This window comes from Canis lupus, chromosome 9 (assembly GCF_011100685.1).
Source record: "Canis lupus familiaris isolate Mischka breed German Shepherd chromosome 9, alternate assembly UU_Cfam_GSD_1.0, whole genome shotgun sequence".
Lineage (NCBI taxonomy): Eukaryota > Metazoa > Chordata > Mammalia > Carnivora > Canidae > Canis > Canis lupus.
The window spans coordinates 11,890,734-11,913,145 of NC_049230.1; the positions used below are offsets into that span (position 1 = coordinate 11,890,734).

A 22,412-nucleotide genomic window follows, 5' to 3' on the forward strand; every position below is an offset into this window, starting at 1 on the left:
ACAGATGTCATCTTTGGATGAGGTTCTGCAGCAAAAAGGGCCAGGGTGTGTCTATAAAAGTTGTGAAACCTTGGGTGAATCCCTCTGGTGCTCTGTGCCTCGACAACTCTCATCTGTAAAATGGGGATAGTGTCAACGGCAGAATGTTACCCCTGCAGAATGAGGTTAAAGTTAGATCACATGGGGACACCTGGGTGGCTCAGTGGCTGAGCATCTGCCTTTGGCTCAGGTCATGATCCCAGAGCCCTGGGATTGAGTCCCACATATGGCTCCCCAAAGGGAGCCTGCTTCTCCCTCTACCTCTGTCTGCCTCTGTGTGTCTCAAATAAATAAATAAATAAATAAATAAATAAATAAATAAATAAAATATTAAAAAAATAAAAGATCACATGTATGTATGGCATTTAATACAGTGTTGGAAAAAAAGAAAACATGCAAAAAAATCAATAAAAGGACTAATATTAAAATAATAGCAATTTAGTATTCGTGTGATGATCATTGCAGTAATGCCTCCCCAGAGAACTGTGCTTTCACTCTGGTCAAATACTCAGATGTGACTTTCTCAATTATTCATTCACACCTAGAGCTTTGGGCATGATTTGCCTAATGTTTTAAATCAAGAATCTGAAGCACCAGGAACTTCCCAGACTTGATTTGAATCGCTTAGTTATAAGTAATGGGCTACACCCATAGGTTCCCAATACCCAATACAGTAGATACTGTGCCATAAATATGACAATTCCATACTAAGAGCAGTGGCAGGTCCTAACGCACGGCAAGATCCTAAATGTCCAAGATTACACTTCGAGTCAGTCCAGTTTTAGCAATGCTGTCATTTCAGTGATTCGAGTCTTTTTTTTTTTTTTTTTTTTTTTTTATTTGGGATAGTCACAGAGAGAGAGAGAGGCACAGAGACACAGGCAGAGGGAGAAGCAGGCTCCATGCACCGGGAGCCTGATGTGGGATTCGATCCTGGGTCTCCAGGATCGCGCCCTGGGCCAAAGGCAGGCGCCAAACCGCTGCGCCACCCAGGGATCCCTCGAGTCATTTTTTAAACATCATCACGTCTGGATTCTTTCAAGAACAACTCGAAAAAAAAGAATCTTTTGCGGGGCTGGAGGGGTGTTGGAGTCAGCAATCGGTATGGTAAGCCATAAATAATAGCAACAATAAGGGCTAATGGGCACCTGGGACTCCCCGCATGCCAGTCACTTTGATCTGCACTTTACAGGCATCATAAAGCCTTCGATTCTGAGGATACCACCTCTGACCCCATTTTATGGATTTGGACAGTGACGCTCCCAAGAAGTGAAGGTGTTCCCGCAAGGTTGCAAAGCTCATCAGCTGCCCCCTGGCTGCACGGTACTGGCCGCCAACAGGGGACTTCCCACGGAGACACCTGCTCCCCACCTAGCCCACGCCACAGCTCGTAAGAGCACAGAGCAACGTTTAAGGGAGAGAAAGCAGGCAGCGACTGCAAAGGGATTTTTATTAAAACTCAAATCCCCGACTCCTCCCGATGGCGACCCCGCGCGCGCGCGCGCGCTCCCAAAGTAGGCTCCCTGGAGTTTCTGACATCAGAACCACTTTCTCCAACCCCAATGGAGGCAGCAACCCGCACCCCAGTCGGCGGGGACACGCGGAGAACAAGGCCCTTGCTTCCGAGCAGGTGTCCACTTGGCCCCGGGAAGGTGAGGTGGAGACCGGGAAGCCCGGTCTGCGCCCCCGCGGGCTCGGGGATGCCCGGGACACGACACACTGCTTTGTCCCCGTGACTAGATCGTAACCGGCTTCCCGGGCGTCGTCTGCGGAGTTCACAGTGACCTTGGGGTCGCGGCTGTCGGGATGGGGGGCACGAAGGCGTCCCGGCCCCTCCGGCCCCGGGGCTCTCCGCGGACCGCGCGGCCGTGCACCTGTGCGCGCGTCGCCAGCCGCCGGGGAGGGAGGATGCGCGCGCCCCGAGCGCCGATGCTGACTCAGCCCGCGGCTCCCATCCCTGCCGCGCGGCGCGGATGCCGGTGCCGCCGCCGCCGCCGCCGCCGCCGCCGCCGCCGCGGGGAGAGCAAGGCTCCCGGGGCGGCCCCGCCGCTGGCTGGCTGTCCGGGGCTCGCTGCGGCACCCCCTCCCCCGCACCCCCCACGGGGGAACCAGGCGCCAGTTGACGAAACGGGGGGAAGTGGGCGCAGGAGGAGGAACTCGGGGTTCGCGGCGCCGCGCGCGCAGCTCACACCCAAACTGGCAGGAACCTGTTCTGCCCGGGGCGGGCGCCGAGCTGCGCCCCGGCGCGCCCCCCCCTCCCCATCGCCCAGTCCTGCCCCCGCGCGGGGGGCGCCGCGGGAAGGGAGGCGGCCCCGGGGCCCCGCGCGCGCCCGGCCGGGGGGGGGGGGGTGCTGGGGGAGAGGTGCCGCCGCCCGAGCACGCCCGCGCTCCCCGCCCGCGGCGCAGCAGGGCGCCGGGGTCCCGCGGGGCAGGGCGCGCGAAAGGAAGGCCGCGCCCGCCGGGGGGGGGGGGGGGGCGCGTGCCAGGGACCCCGGCGGCGGCGCGGGGGGCGGGGGCGGGGAAGGGCCCGGGCGGCGACGCCGTTACCTTCCGTGACCCCCGGCCCGGGCCCCGGGCGGACGCGCGCCTGGCGCGGCCCCGGTCCACGTGGGCCGGCGCGCGCGCGCCAGGCCGGCCCCCTCCTTGGCGGCGCTCGGCGCTCGCAGCACATGGTCGGCGGCGGCGCGCCCCCGAGGCCGGCGGAGACCGGCTGCAGCCGGTATAGGATAAGGGATAGGCAGCGGCGCGGGGCCGGGGCGCGGGCAGCGGCGCGCAGGGCCCGGGCGCAGGCGGCGGGGTGGGGGGCGGGGGGAGGGTGTGGCCGGGGTGCCCGAGGCGCGGCCGCGGGTGGGGGGCCGGGGCCGGGGCGCTGCGGGCCGGGCGCCCGGTGCTCCGCCGCCGGGGCCCGTCTGCCGGAGGCTCGAGCCCACGCCCTAAGGGGTTAAACCTTTCTCATGTTCCCGAGCGGCTTATAAGGAGGGGGAGGCCAAGCCTCCGCCTTATTGGGAGCCTTTTGGGGTTTATTCTCTTCCCTTCTAACTTGGTGAGTTGGTTTTATTATTTTACATGTTTAAAAGTTTGATTGTGGGGTGTGGGGTTGTTTGTCTTTTTTTTTTTTTTTATAAATCGGTGCGGGGAGCTTTATCTTATTTATTTATGGGGGGGCGGAGGTGGCGGGCGGGAGAGGCGGGAGGAGACCACTGCGCAGCCGAACATTTTGGAGAGGTTATGCTGAAAAAATATTCTGACAGTTGGGAATGCCCAGGGCCACCCGGAGGACGCGCCCTCGCCAGTGGGCAGCCGAGAGTGGGTCGCCCCGTGGCCCCGGCGGTCGGGGGTCCCGGACCTCGCTGGAGGCGGGCTCCGGCCGCAGTGGCCGCTCGCTCCGGGCTGGGGGCTTCAGGTCACCGGGCGAGCGAGCCGGGGGCGGGGGGGGGGGCGCCCGGATGAGCCCTGCGTGGATTTTCCGCATGAAGTTGCCTGCGCGTCACCAGAGCGAAATGTCAGAGGTACCTTCCAGGCTGGCGCGCGCGCAGGGCGGCCACTGAGGCAGCGCGAGGGCGAGTGGGAATCCCTGGGTCCCCCCCGCACCCCCTGTCCCCCGCCCGCAGCCGGCACGCGCGCCCGGGGCAGCGCGCCTGACCCCGCAGGGCAGGGCGGGTCGCACACCTGGACCGCGGAGCTGTCAGCGCCTGACGCTGGTCCCGCTCAACTTCCAAGGCTCCGGCGGGGGCTGCCAACCGCAGGAAAGCGCCCGGGTGGCCCAGCCGGGCCGTAGTGGCGGACGATGATTTTGCAGAGGAAATGGGTTCTTTCCTTCAGGGCATATATATATTTTTTTTTTCCTTTCCGTTTTTTTTTTTTTTAATTAAACCCCCACCCTCCCCCAGCAGACAGGTGACCGATAGAAGTTTGTTTAGGTGGCACGGAGAATGTCACCCAACGCGGGGGGCGTTAGTGTTAGAAAAAAGCTCCCCGGAGGCAAGCCGGGAAGAGCATTATTACAAGTTGACCACCTGGAAGCTGGTTTTGTTTGCACAGTGAGACACTCCAGCTCCTTCTTGAAGGAGATGGTATCTACACCACCACCACCACCACCACCACCACCACCCCACCCCCCGGGGAAGGAGGTTTCTCGGTTATCTTACTGTTTTGCAAATCATAGGAAGATGAGTGTCTTGCCTACAAAAAGAAAAAAAAAAGAAAAAAGAAAAACAACTACCAAGTGTGCTTATGCTGAAATTTCTAAGGGATGCATCTTCCCATGTCCCAAGCACCATTACGCGGCATTTTTGGGGTGGGCGATACATCCTGCCCCAGGGATAAAGAAATACCTCTCCTCCGAATTAAGGGAAGGGTGGCCAAGATAGAGAGTTCCAGTACGTAAATAAACAATGCAGCCAAGTGGAAAAGCTCCTTCTGTCTTAATGAGTACCACTAACTGTGAGTTTTCCTTCTGTGGTTTCCAAAAATGGACTTTCCTCAGTGGAACTCCTGAGGAGGACACTTAAACTAGGGGTTCAGGTTTCAACATCGTGATCTTGTAAAATGGGTGAATCGGTTGTATCCAGTGATTCAGAGCTGCTGAGGGGGGACTTCAGGTTAGGTTTGGGACTTCTGTAGTAGAGAATTCAAATGAACTTCACCTAAATACAGACTGGTTTGGACAACTGGGGCTGGAAACAACTTGTCGAAAGCTGTTCTCCAGGCTACGCCTTTCAGAAGAACAGAGACTGGCAGTGCGTTTGCCGAGAGGCTTGGCTTATCCCAGCACTCACCACCATTTCCATCCAAAGCCTGCATTTTGAACTTTGCTCTGAACAGAGTCTGATGCTCTATGATAATCCAATAGCTTGCATTCTTGATACCCCCCAGATCACACCTTTTCCTCCAAAAATCGACTCCCGGAGAAATTCCTAGGTATAGCAGATTTCCACGCTTTGGCACAATCCTCATTTATTTAAGGGTAAGACAACCACATACTCACAGGAAATACTCCAAACTGCCCAGTGTATTTTGTCACTGTATTTCCTTTGGAAAGCCATGAGGGTAGAAGGTGGGTTGGCTGCCAGGAACCCCACCCCTGTCCCCACCCCCCGCTGTCATAGAATTTTACAGTTGGGAGAGACCCTCAAGTACGCTGTGTCTAATCCCTACCTTACAGATGATGAAATTTAGGGATTAAGTGATTTTCCCAAGATTGTGCAGCCAGTTAATAGTAAACAGACATTCAACAAAGAAAGCCCGAGGGGGGTTTCAAGACAACCAACCCATGGGCTTTGTGTCAAAGGGCTCAAGAGTTAAGAAGGATGAAAAGTCTAACTCTGAGCAGGTCAGGCTAAAAGCTGTGCTAAAACTGGAGATTCCTAGGGCAGGCAGAGATCGGAGATCATGAGCAAAACTCTTTTTACCTGCTGACAGCACAAAATCAAGGAGCAAAGTGATTCGGCCACTCAGCATGATTCACCAGTTAGACCCCCACGTGGGAAACCAATTTCCCTTTCCGTACATAAGCTAAGTTCACATCACCGTAAAACTGAAACAGACCGTATTTCATATTCTGGAACCCATAGAGGCTTCAGAGTCACTGAGTTCAAAATTCAGGCCTTTGTTTCTAGCTTTGTGGAGGTGGACTTTTTAAAAGCCAGTTGGCCTGCAGAATGAATAGACATAAGAAAAAGGAGAAGAAAAAAAATAAAAATTAAAATTAAAAAAAAAAAAAAAAAAAGAAAAAGGAGAAGAGTCCAGGGAGGGAATTCCATTCTGCAAGCAGAGACTTCCTTACTTGCTTTTTAGAAGCATAGGGCAGGGCCCTGCTTCTGCAGCACCCCGAGACCTCTACTTTGTATAGGGAGCTTTTATTGAGCACATACTATGTGCCAAATGCCCCGCTGGGCACTGGGTTTAGAAAGAGCTGCCGACTGCCCTTTAAGGTGCCTGCCCTATACGTGATCCTACGTGCAAAACACAGATGTCATCCAGTGTGTTTTAGAAACCAAGTTATTCTATGATTATTCTATATTGTGGTCTTATCTTCAAAGCTGAATATAATAGGATGTGCGATGCTTTAAGGTGATAGAGGCATAACGTTTGGAGGAGGAGTGGGTTTGGGCGTGTCATTGTCCCTTTATGATGTTCCCAGTAATGATCATACGAAAGCTGCTGTCATCCAAAAACCTACCATGTAGGTGAACGTTCTACTTGGATCTTGCTTTAGGAGAGTAGCACAGACGTAAAGCAAAATTAAAAAGAAAAGAAAAGAAAAGAAAGAAAAGGAAAACACCCGGAGGGAGCTCAGAAAGTACCCAGGGAGCAGTCAAGTCTGCCATCTAACCACCTGCTGGAGATCAGATCTAAGCAGGGTCCAACTACTTATCACTCACATTTGCAAGAACCATCTAGCATTTGCACTTTTCCTGCTTGTGCTCGGGTTCCCTGGGCTACCCAGGTTTGGCCTACTGAATAAGAAAGTATGAACCGCTAACTTAGAATGAGACCTTAAAAGATCCTCCAGGCCAACCTCATTTGACTTAACAAGGATCCCAGGCCCAGAGGGTGCAGTTGACTTGCTCAAAGTCACAGAGTACAGTGGTGATAACAGTTTATAGAACTCTTTACACACAGAGGGCAAGAGAGTTTTTGTCCCTGAAAGGCATTCCTCACAATCTCTACCAGAGCCTTCAACATGCTGTCCCGTAGACTGAGGGCAGGGCCCCGGGAGGCAGGAGATCTGATTCTGGACCACTTAGGTCGAGTGCCTTCTCTTGGGTTTAGTTACACCCCCCCCCTTCAAAAAGCATGTAAGATTTTACGATGAGATGGACAAATGAGCTCCAAATCCCCTTTCCACGTTAACATCTGATCATTATAACACCACTCCCGGCTACTGGTTGATGGGAACTCCGCCTGTTACACAGGTCCAAACCGCAAATCATGACAGGCAAAGAAAGGGTGAGACAGGGACCCATCACCAGAACCTTCTAACGATAGGGTAATCCCCGCTTCATACAAAAATTGCAATCCTGTCCTAAATGCAGTCCTATGAAAAGGTTCTGTCTCTTGATCCCATAGTGGTTTTAGGCTAGGGAGATATTTCAGTCTGTCTCTTTGGGACCTTGATCAATTTTATCCCAATGTGTTCTTATTCAGGTTGGGCCTGAGCCCCAAAGTCATACGGGCACCCTTCTGGGTTAGAACAGTTGTGCCAATAGGTCGCTGGGCTTGGTTGCCACTTAGTCTAACTGCTTGTCAAACCTGCTGAGCTCTGGAAGGTCATGGCAGATGGTTTTACTCTGCGTTTCAGGCTTAGGATTCCTGTCATTACCATCCACAAAGATTTAAGTCCATAGAGCAGACCACCACTCTGTGTCTCACTGTAGTAACCTTGGGGGCTTGGCATGGGGCCTGGCCCCTCATAGATACTTTGCTGAAAAATTCAACACAGACTGTATGCAGGGTCTGGAAGAAGGAAGGGAGAAGAAGGTACAAAGAGAGAAAGGCCCTAGGATTTGTTTTCCTTGAGCTTTCCTTGAGCAAGTAAGATAAACACAAGTAAACCATACCCCATAACTAAGGGATACCTGTCACAGGAAGGGAGCCCCGTAGGTTAAGTGGGTCAGGAAGCATTATGGAGGGACGCCGGGGTGGCTCAGTGGTTGAGTGTCTGCCTTTGGCTCAGGATGTGATCCCGGGATCGGGGATCACGTCCTACATCAGGCCCCCTGCATGGAGCCTGCTTCTCCCTCTGCCTGTGTTGCTGCCTCTCTCTCTCTCTCTCTCTCTCTCTCTCTCTCTCTCTCGGTCTCTCATGAATAAATTAATAAAATCTTAAAAAAAAAAAAAAAGGAAGCATTATGGAAGCAGGAAGATTTGATGGAGCAAGGCCTGACAGGTGCCAACCCCTTGGAGGGGTGGGGGAGGGTGTGGCCCCAGACAAGGTGGTTAGAGACGGGAGGGCAAGGAGGAGTCCGTTTGGACCACGGCCTGAGTCAAGTCTTAGAACTGGAAGCCAGAAGGCTACAAGGATAGGGTGGGGTCCCACTACGAAGGCATTGAAAGCCAGGCTAATCCGAGGGTTTTACGTATCCTTCAGAAAGAGGAAAGCCACTGAAAAGGACTGAGCAGAAAAATGTCATAACAGTGCAGCATTTCAAAGAGATTAATCGTACCGGATGCATGGAGCCAGTTAGGCTAGTAAAGGAGTCTAGGGCTCCCCAAGGAAAAGCCCAAACTAATAGCCTGGTAGGGGAATGAACTGAAAGGGGTGAAGCTAAGGACCGAAGCTTTGGGCTCACACCACTTTCCCCCACCCTCCCCCCATACCTCTCCCTAGGGATAAACACACAATACTAGATAGACCCTATTACTGGGAAGTACTTTTATTTTTATTTTATTTTACTTTATTTTATGTCTTCTAGATCTCAAGCCAGGCACTGTTTCACTCCTCTGCCCCAGCAGCCCTCCTCCTGGGAGTGAATTTTGAAAGCCTAATGAAGGAAGGGTGTTGTGAAAACCTCATTGGAGGGAGGGCTCCCGCCTTCCACCTTAAATCAGCTGCTTTCCATGTTGGGGAATACTGATGGCAAAACTGTTCTGTTGATGCTCAGCCTACATCTCGAGGCATTTTGCTGGCCTTCCCTCCCACCCCCTTTGCAAGTGCTCTCAGGACAGACACACTGACGCACATCAAAATGCAGAGGTCTTTGCTGCAGAGAACATAAGCTTTTTTAAGCATCTTATGCCCTATTTCATTCAATCAAATATTTAACAGTTAAGGACAGAAAGTGAATGCACTGTCCTTTTAGAGACCCAGCTACCGTGGGAACGGCGCCATCGATAGGATGAACGCTACTAAGTTGGGTCAGATTTGCTGCTTTTTAAGATTTATGGAGTAAACTCAAAATATTAGATCCTAATCCCCAAACTTGGCAAGTCTACTGGAGAGATGAGGTGGTGTCCTCTTATTTGCCCTGCGTTATCAGTGAAACCTGCCTCAGTACTTGAACACAACAAGTTATGGCCAGGAAAAGACACCCACACATCCTGAAAATTCACATGTATACAACTGTATGGTTGGAGAGAATTTTTTTTTTACCCCATTTATTTGAGAGAGAGAGAGAGAGCATGGGGTGGGAGGAGAGGCAGATGGAGAGGGAGAGCATGCCCACAGGGCTCGATCCCAGGACCCTGGGATCATGACCTGAGCCAAAGGGAGACACTTAACCGACTGAGCCACCCAGGCACCTGGTTGGAGAGAATTCTTAAATTCAAGTGTTCCAAGACCATGGATTCATGTATTATTTTAGATATTATTGGGAAGATTCAAGTTCACCCATCCTCCCTCTGGTGTTAAATACAGCATTTCGCCTTACTAGTGGTGTTACAGGCACAGGTCTGTTTGTTCTGATGTTTGTTGCAAGTTCAAATGGAAAAGTATATTGAGGTCAGGGCTAACTTGGTTACGCTAACTGGCTGCCGGGGCCCTGCACGCCTTAGTGCTTTATTTGGTCAATGTATTCAAGGGTATGTGTCAGTTGCTAATACAGCAAGTGGTGGTCAACTGCGAGGAACTTACTCCTGCTAAACAAATTCCCAGAAGACAAGAGTTCTCACATTTATATGTATATATATTTAACATATATGTGTTATATATATTATTTACAGCTACATTCTCCTGGGACACCAGATCCTAATCAGAATATTGCTGACTGAGCGGGAAATGTGATCAATGATCTTGAATGGCCAGTAGCATCAAGTAGAGATGCATGGCATGTCTGAAGGCACACTTCTCCCACAGAAGGTGCTAGATGGAATGTCAATGTCTGCCTCGTAGCCTCCCAGTGTCTAGGCTTCATTTCTGATCAACCCTCCTCATGATCAGCTCAGGTCTCCTTTACCTGGCTTGTCTTCAAGTTCAAGATCAACATCAATACTTGGGTCTGGTGGCCATTCTGTGTCCTTCAGCGTGTTTCCACCTATGCCATTCTGATTCCTTTTGTTTTTTTCCCATTTATTGTCATAGCTAAGAAGTCTTACTTCCAAATTCTTTGGGGGGTTCCATATACAACACAGATCTCCAGAACCAAAGAATTTGGAAGTAACACTTCCCAGCTGTGACAAATATGTAATCGCTAGCCAAAGACTTTATAATAACTGCACATTATTTAAATATTGATCAGCCTAAGAGATGTGGTCAGTAGTTCTTGTTATGTTTGCTAAAGAGTAGCAAAACCATCACCCCTTGGGCTATTGCTGGTCTGAATTTTTTTTTCACTTTTTATTTCAGATTAAGAATGACCCAAAAGACATCACAGCTTTGTTCCAGAGCCAATGTTTATACTCAAGTGCCTGATGGAGGATGGGGCTGGGTGGTAGCTGTGTCTTTTTTCTTCGTTGAAGTCTTTACCTACGGCATCATCAAGTCATTTGGCGTCTTCTTTAATGACTTAATGGACAGTTTCGATGAATCTAATAGCAGGATTTCGTGGGTCATATCAATATGTGTATTTGTCTTAACATTTACAGGTCAGTACCTCTTTCTGTTTAAACAACATGTAAGCATGTGCCACTTTCCCTTGGCTTAACTACACAATGGTACCCACCATGTTTGCGATGCATTTCCTTATATGACTCTTTCTAGTCTCAAATAAGTAATATGGTTTTCGGGGTTTGACAAGAAATAAGAGGTACCAAAGGAAAAGGCTTTATCTGCCATCCTTGATGGCCTTCAGTGTGTACACACATGCATTAAACACAAACTGTATGCACACTCTTAGGACACAATAGATGACTCTGAGACCAGCACTAAACCCCCATCCTGTAGAGTCACTTTCTGAAGAAGCAACCGCAAAAGCACTTGACGTTCTAGGACCTGGTCTCCTAAACGCATTTGGCAAACAGGCTAGGAACTTGTAAATGTAGATCCATATAGAACAAGGGGATGTGGAAACAGGATATAATGTAAGGTTACACATCTCATCCAGGAGGGACACTCTGAATTCCAGACTCCTGCTTCCCTCAAGGGTTTTATTGGCTAACCAGGTGCAGGACCCCCACATCCAGCAGCATTGGAGAAAGTGGGATTTGAGTACAACTTTCAACATGCTGATTCTCACTGGGTCCCAAATGGGCCTGATTCTCACAACGGCCCATCCGTCTGCCAGGAGCACACCAAGGGCTTCCAGAAAACACAACTACTGAACTCACCTCGGAAACTTAATAGGGTTGACCTTACACTTCACTGACTTTACCCTAATAGCCTCCCAATGGAACTCCTGCCTCTAAAATTTGCTTTCTTCAACTATAGTTTTCAGCCATATACTGTCTTACAGAGGCAGCTCCCCTGTTCTTTCCTATCGAGCACCAAACTTCACTTACTACTCCTGGCACTCTCTCCTGCAAGCTTCACAGAAGAGTTCCTAGTCCCAGTTTAACTGAGTATTAAGATACTTAATTGTTTAATTGTGCAAAGTTTACTTTCTTGGAGAGATAATTACTTTTTTAAAAGATTTTATTTATTCATTCATGAGAGACACACAGAGACAGAGAGAGAGGCAGAGACAAAGGCAGAGGGAGAAGCAGGCTCCACGCAGGGAGCCCAACGTGGGACTCGATCCTGGGTCTCCAGGATCACACCCTGGGCTGAAGGCGGCGCTAAACTGCTGAGCCACCAGGGCTGCCCTTGGAGAGATAATTAGAACGAAAAGTTTACCTTTGATAATCTAAATAAAAAGAAACTGCCAAAGCTTCGCTTTGAGCTCTTTTATAACCAAAAACAACAATACAGTCAACAAGAAATTTCCAGTTAATACTATTATAACACCAGAAGGCAGTTCTCTTAAATGCTATTATTATAATAATTAATGCTTGGAGCCAACATACTACCTAAAACTGATGACAGTGGTTTCATTATGAGCAATAATCAATATTGGCTTATAGTCTATTAACGTAAGAGTCATATATGCACCAAAGCCAACAAAATTTAGTCCTTTTTTTCCCTCCTCTATCAAGTATGTTCTATGTTATTCTTTTACTCAGTTCTCAAGGGTTTCTTCATCTCAGTACATTCAAGTCAGTATCAGGGTCAGCCTGAATAACATATCACTAGGAAACTAATTTGTCAGATTTACATGGTCTGCAGGATATGGAATATAGAAGCTAAAGGGATGATCATTCATCAGCCACTCTGAATTGTCCTTCGGCTCTCCTCCTTTTGGAGTGTTCAACAGAGAATTCACTGTACTTTCATAAGATTTTCAGAAAAGTCAAATGTAAATGAGCTAGAAAAGAGCCTAAAGGGGATCCCTGGGTGGCTCAGCAGTTTAGCGCCTGCCTTCAGCCCAGGGCATGATCCTGGAGTCCTGAGATCGAGTCCCGCATCGGGCTCCCTGCATGGAACCTGCTTCTCCCTCTGCCTGTGTCTCTGCCTCTCTCTCTCTCTCTCTCTCTCTGTCTCTCATGAATAAATAAATAAAATCAAAAAGAAAAGAACCTAAATGGAGCTTTTTTTAAAAAAAAAAAATAAAGAATCCAAAGCAGTGACTATAGAAAAAGTAAATGGTTCAAGCCATCATGAGAAAACCCATTTTTATGACAGTAACATACATTAAATGCATATCTAACTTTATAGGTGCTCATGGTGAGTTTATATTGCTTTCATCTAAAAATATCACTGTAAGTTTTATACTGTTATTCTGGCTTTCTCTGTAAGAAGCCCAAAGAACATACTACCCAGTTGAACAAATAGAACCATTGTGTAAAATGCATTATATATTGCACGTCAACTCTCCATGTGCAAGACTTAAAAAAAAAGGAATCTTTTTTTTTTAAGATTTTATTTATTTGCGAGAGAGAGCACAGACAAGAGAGCATGGGGAGGGGGGCAGGCAGAGAAAGAGGGAGAAGAAGACTTCCAGCTGAGCAGGGATCCCCACATGGAGGTCAGGGGCTCTACCCCAGGACCCTGGGGCATAACCTGAGCCAAAGGCAGATGCTTAACCGACTGAGCCACACAGGTGCCCCAAAAAGAGAAACTTTAAGAAAGCTAACGCTTATGTCTTTGGAGTTAAAATATCACATTATGGAGGTGCCTGGGTGGCTTGGTCGGTAGAGCATCTGATTCTTGATTTCGGCTCAGGTCTTGATCTTGGGGTGAGATCGAGCCCTGCATCAGGCTCCATGATCAGTGTGGAGCCTGCTTGAGATTCTCTCTCCCTCTCCCTCCATCCTTCCTCCTGCTTGCTCTCTCTCTTTCTAAAAAATAAAATCTTAAAAAAAAATAAAACTAAAATGTCACATTTTGGTCCGTCACTGCAGCTCCCCTGTCTGCTGTCCTGAGCACTCGTTTCGGACACCGTCTGGTGGTGGTGGCTGGGGGCCTGCTTGTCAGCACGGGAATGGTGATGGCCTCCTTCTCCCGGGAGCTGTACCACATGTACATCTCAATTGGCATCATATCCGGTAAGTGTTGCTCCTGGGCTCGAAAAGTTCTCCAAATACTCAATCTGAAGAACAAGGAAGGGGTATGGGGCATGAGGGGGTCCAACCCAAAAAGTACTTCTGTCTCCCTTTCTCTTTTTTCCCTTTGAAATGACTAGTGTCCCAGATGGATGGTTCTGAACTGGGCTGGATGGACTCCAAGGGAATCAGGGCCTGAGAGTTTTTGATGGGTTTTTAAAAAAATATTGACCAACAAGAAAGATAACTTCTCTTTTTCATGAGCTTGCAGCCAAAAGACATCATTTTCACAAAGTAAGATGTGAGTTTCTTTAGCAGGTATTCCCACAGTGGGAGTCCGGGGCTTCTGGGCTGTCAGGGAGAGGGCAGCGAGCGCACTGGGTGTCATCCCAGGGGTCTGAGATACCTTTTTCCTTTTAAAAGAAGTCCACTCATTACAGATGATACATGTATTTAGTGAAGATTTGTACTTTTGATGCACTTATCAAAGGTCATTTATTTCCAAAGTCTTATAGAAAAACTATATTCAACAGTAGCCTATTGTGAATTATATCAATTTTGATGCAGAAAAATAGGGGGAAAAAACAGAAAGCAGTTATACTCCTAGCATCCCCAAAACAATGGTTACAGCTTCTCTAGACCTCTAATGAAACCTATTTTTATTCTATTATTTTTTACTACAGCACCTTTTTCCAGAATGAAATTCTTGGCTCCCAGAACTTATGATTTAAAAAATAAACACCCCTCCCCTACTGAATAGTTTATAATGGCAGCTTCTATTTCCCCTTTTGCCCAGGAATTATTTAGGAAACACATTGTTTGGATTTCTAAGAGATTAGATTGTCTGGTTGTTAACTTTTTCAGTATTATTTTCAAATTGTCATGCACTGACTTGTTGGCACATAAATCTTTTGGGAAACCAAAAAATGTCTTTTTGATATGGTACTTAGTATAAAAATACTAAGTAATCCCAAAAGTACACACATAATACATACGTTGAATTAAATATTAAAACAAAAATAAACACAAAAATCCCAGATCTTTGAATGCACCCTTCTGGTATCAGTCAGTATGTGGTTCTTACTGCTTTTTCCGGCTTCCTTTCAGGTTTGGGATACTGCTTTAGCTTCCTACCAACTGTCACCATTTTATCTCAGTACTTTGACAAAAGGCGCTCCATGGTCACTGCAGTTGCTTCCACGGGAGAATGTTTTGCGATGTTTGCTTTCGCCCCAGGTAGGCAACTACAGTAGTCCACGTGGGACTGTGGGCTGGGGGAAGCCACTCGGCCGTTCCTGCCAACAGTGGGCTGATGGGTGACTATAACTGTATCCATACGGAAAGGTTATTTGCCTTCTCTCCTTCAGCACATTTTTAGGATCTGTCCTCACTAATCTCATTTTAGGATTTCAGACACTGTAATACTAATCCAAGTTGACATAAATAGGAAGGGTGCAAGATGCGTATTCAGTGGGAAGGCTTGAAACATCCTTTCCAAAATAAATAATTTAATGATTTGAGATTATTCACACTATTATTTCTCTCCTTCATTAAAAGTGCCATATTCAACATGGATTTAAAATATGCTAATAAAGTTATTAGTTTTATTTTCTGTCTGTGGGTAGTCTCACAGCAAAACAATTTTTTTTTTTTTTTTTTTTTAGAGAGAGAAAGCACGAGCAGTTGAGCTTGTGCTCATACACCAGGGGGAAGGGGCAGAGGGAGAGGAAGTATCTCAAGCAGATGCCACACCCAGCCAGACACGGGGCTCGATCTCATGACCCTGAGATCATGACCTGAGCCAAAATCAAGAGACAGACACTTAACCGACTGAGCTACCCAGGCACCCTCACAGCAAAATTTTTACCCCTGGTTTCTTTGCTACCTCAACATTAGTAGGTGAATTATAAGTAGTCTAACAAGTAGTAGGCCAATAACCTTGGAGACCCAGATTTATTTCTTACTCTGCTGTTTTTAGTTTTTGTTTTTTTTTTTTTTAGTGGCCAGCAAAGCAAGGTTTGAATGATAGCAAAGTGACAGTACAAAGCTCCCAAGGCAGGAGGGGACCCAAGAGAGTTGCCACCAGAGTTTCTAAGTCTGGGGGTTTCTATGGGCTCACTGGCAGACTGTTTTAATCTAATCAACCCTCCCTGCGCCTGTCATCGAATCAGGTTTTTATCATCCATCTATCCCGTGGGAAAGGGTGGAGGGCTCCTTCTAGGGTGGTGCGAAATCCTTTAAAGGTGGTTTCCTCTTAGGGCAGGGAGGTGGTGGGGGGGGGTGGAGCTTGTCTCTGCTTGCCTGCGGTCCAGCCATCCTTCATCATTCCCTGCCCTGAAGAGGTAACCCCAAATGCTGTTAGGGAAGCAGGACAATGACCAATCGTGACTACTTCCTGCTGGCCAGGGGCAAAGGATGGAGCAGCAGTCAGGGTTCCTCTCGTCCTGGCCTAGCAAAGGGTCCCCAGTAGAAGTCTGGTTTGACCACCATGTGAGGCCCCATCTGAACCACCATTTGGAGTTTGCTGACCTTTATTCTGGGAGATAGAAAGCAGGTTAGGGCATTTAGGAGGTGATGCACAAAGTACAATGCAAGATGGAGCCTAGCCAGGGGTCCTTCGAGAGATAGAGGATATTTCGGTGAATTCCATGTACCGTGAGAAGGCAGGTGAAAGGAATGTAGTAAGGATTGATCCAATACGGGGAAGAAGACTGATCTATGTCTTGTCTCTTCAAGACTAGTTTGAGATCCTCCCTGGGTTCACAGAGGGATTTTGGTTCCTCGTTGTTAGGCCCCAGTGGGGACCAGGGTTTGACTCTGGAATGGTGGATCCAGGCCCCCTGGGCCGCAGTTGGAATGGCTAACATCACTGTACGCAGGCCTTCCCAGACCGCTCCAGCAAGCACTCGGTCTCCAGAGTGAAATGCTGGTTGGTTATTTTGGGGCTGGGCGTTGGGAAGCTCCTTGCAAGAAGGCTGAAACAATTTATCAAATCAAAGACTTCCTTGTGTATCAGCAGGTCATAAGATCTTGAAGGGTACTCTGCGGTTTCTGGAAGAATGTGTCAGTGGATTACATTTTGTTCAAAGGAGATAGTGCAGAAGTATTTAGGGGGACATGTCATGATGTCTGAAGCTTTTCACATAGTTGAGCAAAATGAATGTGTGTGTGCATATAAACATACAGACAGAGACAGGAAATGTTAACTGTAGAATTTAGGCGAAGAGCAGGAGGGCAGGCACATCGGTGTCATTCTTTTTACTTTAGTGTCCACTTGAACTTTTTCTTTTTTTTTTTTTTTTTTTTTTTTTTTTTCCACTTGAACTTTTTCAAAATAAAATGTGGAGAGGAGAATCAGTGGTCTGTGAATGCCCTGAGGGTGGAAAGCATATCTCGGTCGGCTTTCTTTCTCACACGGGGCACATCCCCGGGACCTGGTAGGCACTCAAGAAATGTAAAATGAGGAAAGAAAAATTGCACCCACTTTTGCCAGAGGAGCATAACGCTTTTCAAAATACCCCAGCCTAGGGAGTGCCTGGCTGGCTCAGTCTTAGAGCCAGCAACTCTTGATCTCTGGGTAGTGAGTTCAAGCCCCATCTTGGATGTGGAGCCTACTTAAAAAATAAATAAATACATACATAAATACCAAAAAAAAAAATACCCAAGCCGAAAATACTTCGCAATTTGAAGTTTTCCACATTAATGGGAGGGATAGGAGGTAGGAAAACAGGCTTAAAGTGAGTGGATCCCCCCTCCAAGGAGTGTGGGGCTGCCTTGCTAAGCCTATCTCCTGGATAACCAGCTTACCACGTCTTCATACCTGTGTGCTCTCAAAGAATTGGAACATAATAAAATTCTACCGATTATCACTTAACCTTTCTGGGACGATTACAAAGATACTTGCAGGTCTCGCAGGGCCAGCATCGTTCAGTTCTCCCTGCAGGGCTCTCCCTGTGGCCAATTCCCCCAGCCTCACATTCCAGTGTCCGGCCTGCCCTGGTCCGCAGCCGAGGCCCCAGCTTAACTGGCGGGAAGGGCAGGACTCCGGCAGCTAAGGAGAGTCTGCCGAGCAGAACTGTGTCATCATTTCATTCTGGGATAATCACGAGCTTTTTGGAGTCTTCCTTTATCTTTTTACTTAACCCCTTCCTGCTGAGGATCGAATGGGCGAGTGTACAATGATCTCGAGTTCAGATGTGGGAATTTCTATTTTTAAAAGGCCAGACAGTAAATACGTTAGGCTCTCATGGACTAGAGGTAGCTGTCAGAACCCCTCAAACTTGCGGTCACAGCACCAAAGGAGCTTTATTACCCAAGCCAGGCAGCGGATTGGATTTGGCCTGCAGGGCGCTGTTCGCCAAACCTGGAAGTAGGTCACCAACTTAGTTCATTTCTTAGGCCTCCACCTGGCAAAATGCACCCTCCAAACCTCAGCCAACAGGGTTTGCTTTATGTAGGATGACCCCTGTGCACATTTTCTCCTTTACTGGTTCATAAGAGCATCAAAACCGAGGACGGAGGATGCAGCACAGGTGGACTGCGGTCACGCTGCTGGGTAAATTCTCAGGACAGTTATTACTACATCTGAATCCTGATTTCTGCTGGGTATTTTCTCCTGGGCCTTGAGTCTGTTTCTGACCTTAGATTTTATTTCCTCTCCGCTCCCGCCCTACTGAAGCAATCACGGCTCTGAAAGACCACATTGGCTGGAGATACAGTCTCCTCTTCGTGGGCCTGCTGCAGCTGAACATCATCGTCTGCGGCGCGCTGCTGAGGCCGATCATCATCCGAGGACCAGGGTCCCCGAAAGCAACCGCGCACGAACATCGGAGAGAAGTGCAATATATGCTCGAAAATGAGAAAACACGCACCTCAATCGATTCCATTGACTCAGGAGTAGAACTAACTACCTCACCGAAGAATGTGCCTAGCCAAGCCAACGTAGAACTGGAGCCGAAGGCCGACATGCAGCAGATCCAGGTGAAGACCAGCTCCAAGCCAAGCGATAAGAAAGCCCCTTTACTGGACTTCTCAATCTTGAAAGACAAGAGTTTCATTTGTTATGCATTATTTGGTCTTTTTGCAACACTGGGGTTCTTTGCACCTTCCTTGTACATCATTCCCTTGGGCATCAGCCTGGGCATTGAGCAGGAGCGCGCCGCTTTCTTGCTGTCCGCAATGGCAATCGCTGAAGTTTTTGGGCGGATCGGAGCTGGCTGTGTCCTCAACAGAGAGCCCATCCGCAAGATCTACATCGAGCTCATCTGCGTCATCTTGTTGATGGTGTCTCTGTTTGCCTTTACTTTCGCGACCGAATTCTGGGGTCTGATGTCATGTAGCATCTTTTTTGGCTTCATGGTTGGGACCGTCGGGGGGACCCACATACCACTGCTGGCCGAGGACGATGTCGTGGGAATCGAGAAGATGTCTTCTGCTGCGGGAGTGTATGTCTTCATCCAGAGTATAGCGGGACTGGCCGGACCACCCCTTGCAGGTAATGTGAACACACAAAATCCCAACCCTTGTCTACTAGCACCTTATCAGTGGTGCTCACTTCTCGTTACGGTCTTAAGAAAAAGACTGCTTTTTATCGTCCCATAGAATTTCAGAGCTGGCAGGATTAGCTGAGCCAACTCTCTTGATTTTATATATGAGGAAATTGAAGGTCAGCCAACCACCATACGGTAAATTAGTGACCAAGTCGGGATTAGAACCTACGCCTGCAGTTCAGGCCGCCCCGAGCTTCTGCTACCACCTTGCCTTGGATGTGCCAGAGGGGACCCCATCCATGTAGAACTGCATTAGCCTCCGACTTTTGGAAACAGCAGCACGGAGGGACTTTTTCGTAAGTCATCTTTCCTTCTAAGAAGGGAACAAGGGAACTAAACCAGAGCGCGCTCCCCAAATACTTAATTGATTACCACACAACATTTCTTGTAGGAAGGATTGGGTGTGCTCCATACCTTAGCCCTGAATTAGGTCCTCAAAAGTTATTATGATAGAAGTTGTATCTCATTGGATAAGATCCCTGAGGATCCCAAGGGAAAATAATAGAGCTCTTCCTTCTCTTGGAAATAGTTCCTGTTCAGAGAAGCAGGCTTAAAAGAAAAAAAAAAAGAGAGAAGCAGGCTTAATCTAACTGTCTCAAGTTTTATTCTCTATGAGCACAGATTAGCCCATGAAGAACATGCTAGCAACACAGCTGTCTCCGCCCTTATGTTTGTCCTGGCTTATCTCTCCTCCCCAGCCTAGAAGTGATTCATGCCTTCAACACTCTTGTTTCTTTAGGAGAATCAGATAAAAACAGAGAAGGCTAAGCCCCTGAGAAGCCTCTGAGCCTGAGGGGAGCCTGGGGGAGCGAGGGTTTGTGCCCGTGTTGCTAACAGATATGAATTTCTCTCAGGTCTGCTGGTGGACCAGAGTAAGATTTACAGCCGAGCCTTCTACTCCTGTGCAGCTGGCATGTGTGTGGCTGCCGTGTGCCTCGCGCTTGTGAGACCTTGTAAGAAGGGACTGTGCCAGCCTCATCCTGCAGGGGAAGCACAGGTGGAGAATCCTCGTGGGAAAGCTTTACAAGACATACCTGAAGACTTTCTAGAAATGGACCTTGGGAAAAATGAGCATAAAGTTCACGTGAAACTGGAGCCAGTATGACACGCTTTCAAATAAGGACGGCCACCCTGTTGGCTGGAAGGTGGGCGGACGGGGGGCAAGGGAGGTACAGGGGCTATCCACTCTACCCACACTTCAATCTACATTTTAAAGGGAATGTACATGTGAGCACTACCAACATCCTTTTTTTTTTTTTTTCTTTTTTAAGTTTTTCTTTTTTGCTTGTTTCTTAAGCCAAAACAAAAACAACCCAGCATTCTTCTGTACCTAAATCTGGTTGTATTCAGTAGCAACACAGAGATACAAAGAAGGACCCTGTTGTTCACATTCCAATTTTAAAATAGTGACGTGAATTGGTGAAGTGGTTTTAAGAGCTCTCACGTGTGATAAACAACTATCTTACAAAATGACAGCCAGCCCAGATCATTGAAATGAAATTGGCCACTCCAGACAAACAAACAAACAACAAAAAAAAACTTAAGTCACTTTTAAAATTTCTCATTTTCAGAAATATGAACAAATTGTTTAAAACCCCTTGGAAAACACTGAGGTCTCCATTCACCAACTGTGGCCTCTCAGTGTTTCAGATATTCCGTGGGAATGAAGTACAGTCCAAGACCAAACATTTGGCTAATAAACAGAAATTTTTTAAAAAGATACATAACTTGAACTTCATAAATGTGAAGATTACCACTTCTTTTTATGGCCAGTCATTACCAGAAGTATTTCAACACAGAATATAGAGAATGACATTCGAAAATGTGTTTTCCTATTGCTTTTAATTATTCATAAATATGTGACTGTAGTGTCTTTAATTTAAACCACTATTTATTATTAAGTTATTCTAGGATGATTAATCAAAAGAAATAAAATCCAAGACCTAAGCATCATTTTTACCTCCTTTTTGCAATCCTTTAAATGCCTCAAAGAATACTTCTTATCTTGTAAAGCTACTCTCATCAGAGGGCCAGGTTGTAATGATTCTTCAATTTGATTAAAAGCCACATGTGCTATTTGAAGGGGAAAAAAATAATCGCCTTAGCTTTTTAAAAATAATTTGTTTTATCACCTAAGAATACTTGAGGATCTACTTTGATCGGAATTATATTTCATTGAATTGTTGAAGCATTTCTGACTTTCTTTTTTTTAACAGCTAATTGTTGAAGCATTTCTGTATTTCACATGGGGTAGCAGAGACATTTATTTTACCATCCTAAGTTATAAGTTGCGATTTACAGCTTATATAAACCTCAGTTGCTCTAAGTTGCCAGAGTTATCAGGTAACTAGTCGCTGTTGGGATTTTTTGTTTGTTTGTTTTTGGAGTTACACTACACGTATAGTATTTCTCATGTTATCATTTTTCTGTAAAGAGAGCAAGTGTGGGCTACTTATATGTACTGAATCTCACTCTACAGGTGATGGTCGCTCGCTGCTCCATCTTTTATTCATCTTTACTGTTAATTTATGACAACTCAGGGGGAAAAAATATAACAAGCCTAGTTTGGTTACAGGTACACACAAGCTTGAATATTTCTCTGCACTGAAATGAAAGTGGCATAGTTCATCACCACCTGCTACATTTTGTATAGCATTTTATCAGCCATAGAAATAGGACAATCTGTAAAACTTTGGGGGTTGGGGTTGAAAATGACAAAGTGTCCGTCGAAAACAGACACACCTAACACAAGGTGGATGTAGCAAATCTCTGTCACTGCTTGAGAAGGACTTTGAGCTTGTGGCAGTTTTGCAGACTTACATGACTTCAGCACTTTACAACATTTTTTACTATGAATGTTCAATACAATTTAATATTTATAACTGATTTCTGAGCAATCTGCTCTAAGTCCATTCTGTTAACTGCATGAAAAAAAAATGTATGCCAATTTAAGTATGTCAATAATCAGGTTTTAAATGTTTGGAAGAAAATTAAAACAGGATTGCTGATTTGTTCTGTATTTGTGACATTCTGGTACTTCTAGATTTGCAATAAATGTATGGCTTTTTTATTTAGAGACTGATTAGTTTTTTTATAGACTCATCGGCGTTCATTGTTTGATCCAACTAAAGTTATAAACACCCAAGGAAGATGCACTTCAGATAAATAATTTCTTTTCACTTTTCTGCAAAATCTTTTAATTCTACTAGAGACACATAAACATGTCCAAGAAGTGTTTGCAGAGCTTGATTATTTTTTTAATGAAAAATATATGAATGAAACGATATCATGGTCACCAGAGAGTAATAGCTAAGCCTATCAACAGTACTACATCGTTGAGACTATCTATATCCAGTTATAGACTAAAAG

General features: G+C 46.9%; 1 protein-coding gene across 3 annotated transcripts; it reads left to right on the top strand.

Moving 5' to 3' along the window:
• The first annotated feature begins 1,547 nt into the window (after nt 1-1,547).
• Nucleotides 1,548-22,119, top strand: SLC16A6 (solute carrier family 16 member 6). Of its 3 annotated transcripts, none has more exons than XM_038546781.1 (6): nt 1,548-1,691; nt 10,325-10,563; nt 13,354-13,497; nt 14,602-14,730; nt 18,173-18,988; nt 19,898-22,119. In XM_038546781.1, the coding sequence occupies exons 2-6, from the start codon at nt 10,332-10,334 to the stop codon at nt 20,146-20,148; spliced, it is 1,572 nt and encodes a 523-aa protein (XP_038402709.1). In that variant the 5' UTR covers nt 1,548-1,691; nt 10,325-10,331; the 3' UTR covers nt 20,149-22,119. The 3 variants fall into 3 exon arrangements, with proteins under 3 accessions (XP_038402709.1, XP_038402710.1, XP_038402708.1); XM_038546782.1 differs by lacking the exon at nt 1,548-1,691 and adding an exon at nt 2,674-2,758; XM_038546780.1 differs by lacking the exon at nt 1,548-1,691 and adding an exon at nt 2,902-3,082.
• The last annotated feature ends 293 nt before the right edge of the window (nt 22,120-22,412 follow it).

Coding starts and splice junctions, on each gene's coding strand:
- SLC16A6 (XM_038546782.1), top strand. CDS start 2,709: ATGGTCGGCGGCGGCGCGCCCCCGAGGCCGGCGGAGACCGGCTGCAGC. Junction 2,759..10,324: donor GCGGAGACCGGCTGCAGCCG/GTATAGGATAAG, acceptor TTTTTATTTCAG/ATTAAGAATGACCCAAAAGA. Junction 10,564..13,353: donor ATTTGTCTTAACATTTACAG/GTCAGTACCTCT, acceptor CCGTCACTGCAG/CTCCCCTGTCTGCTGTCCTG.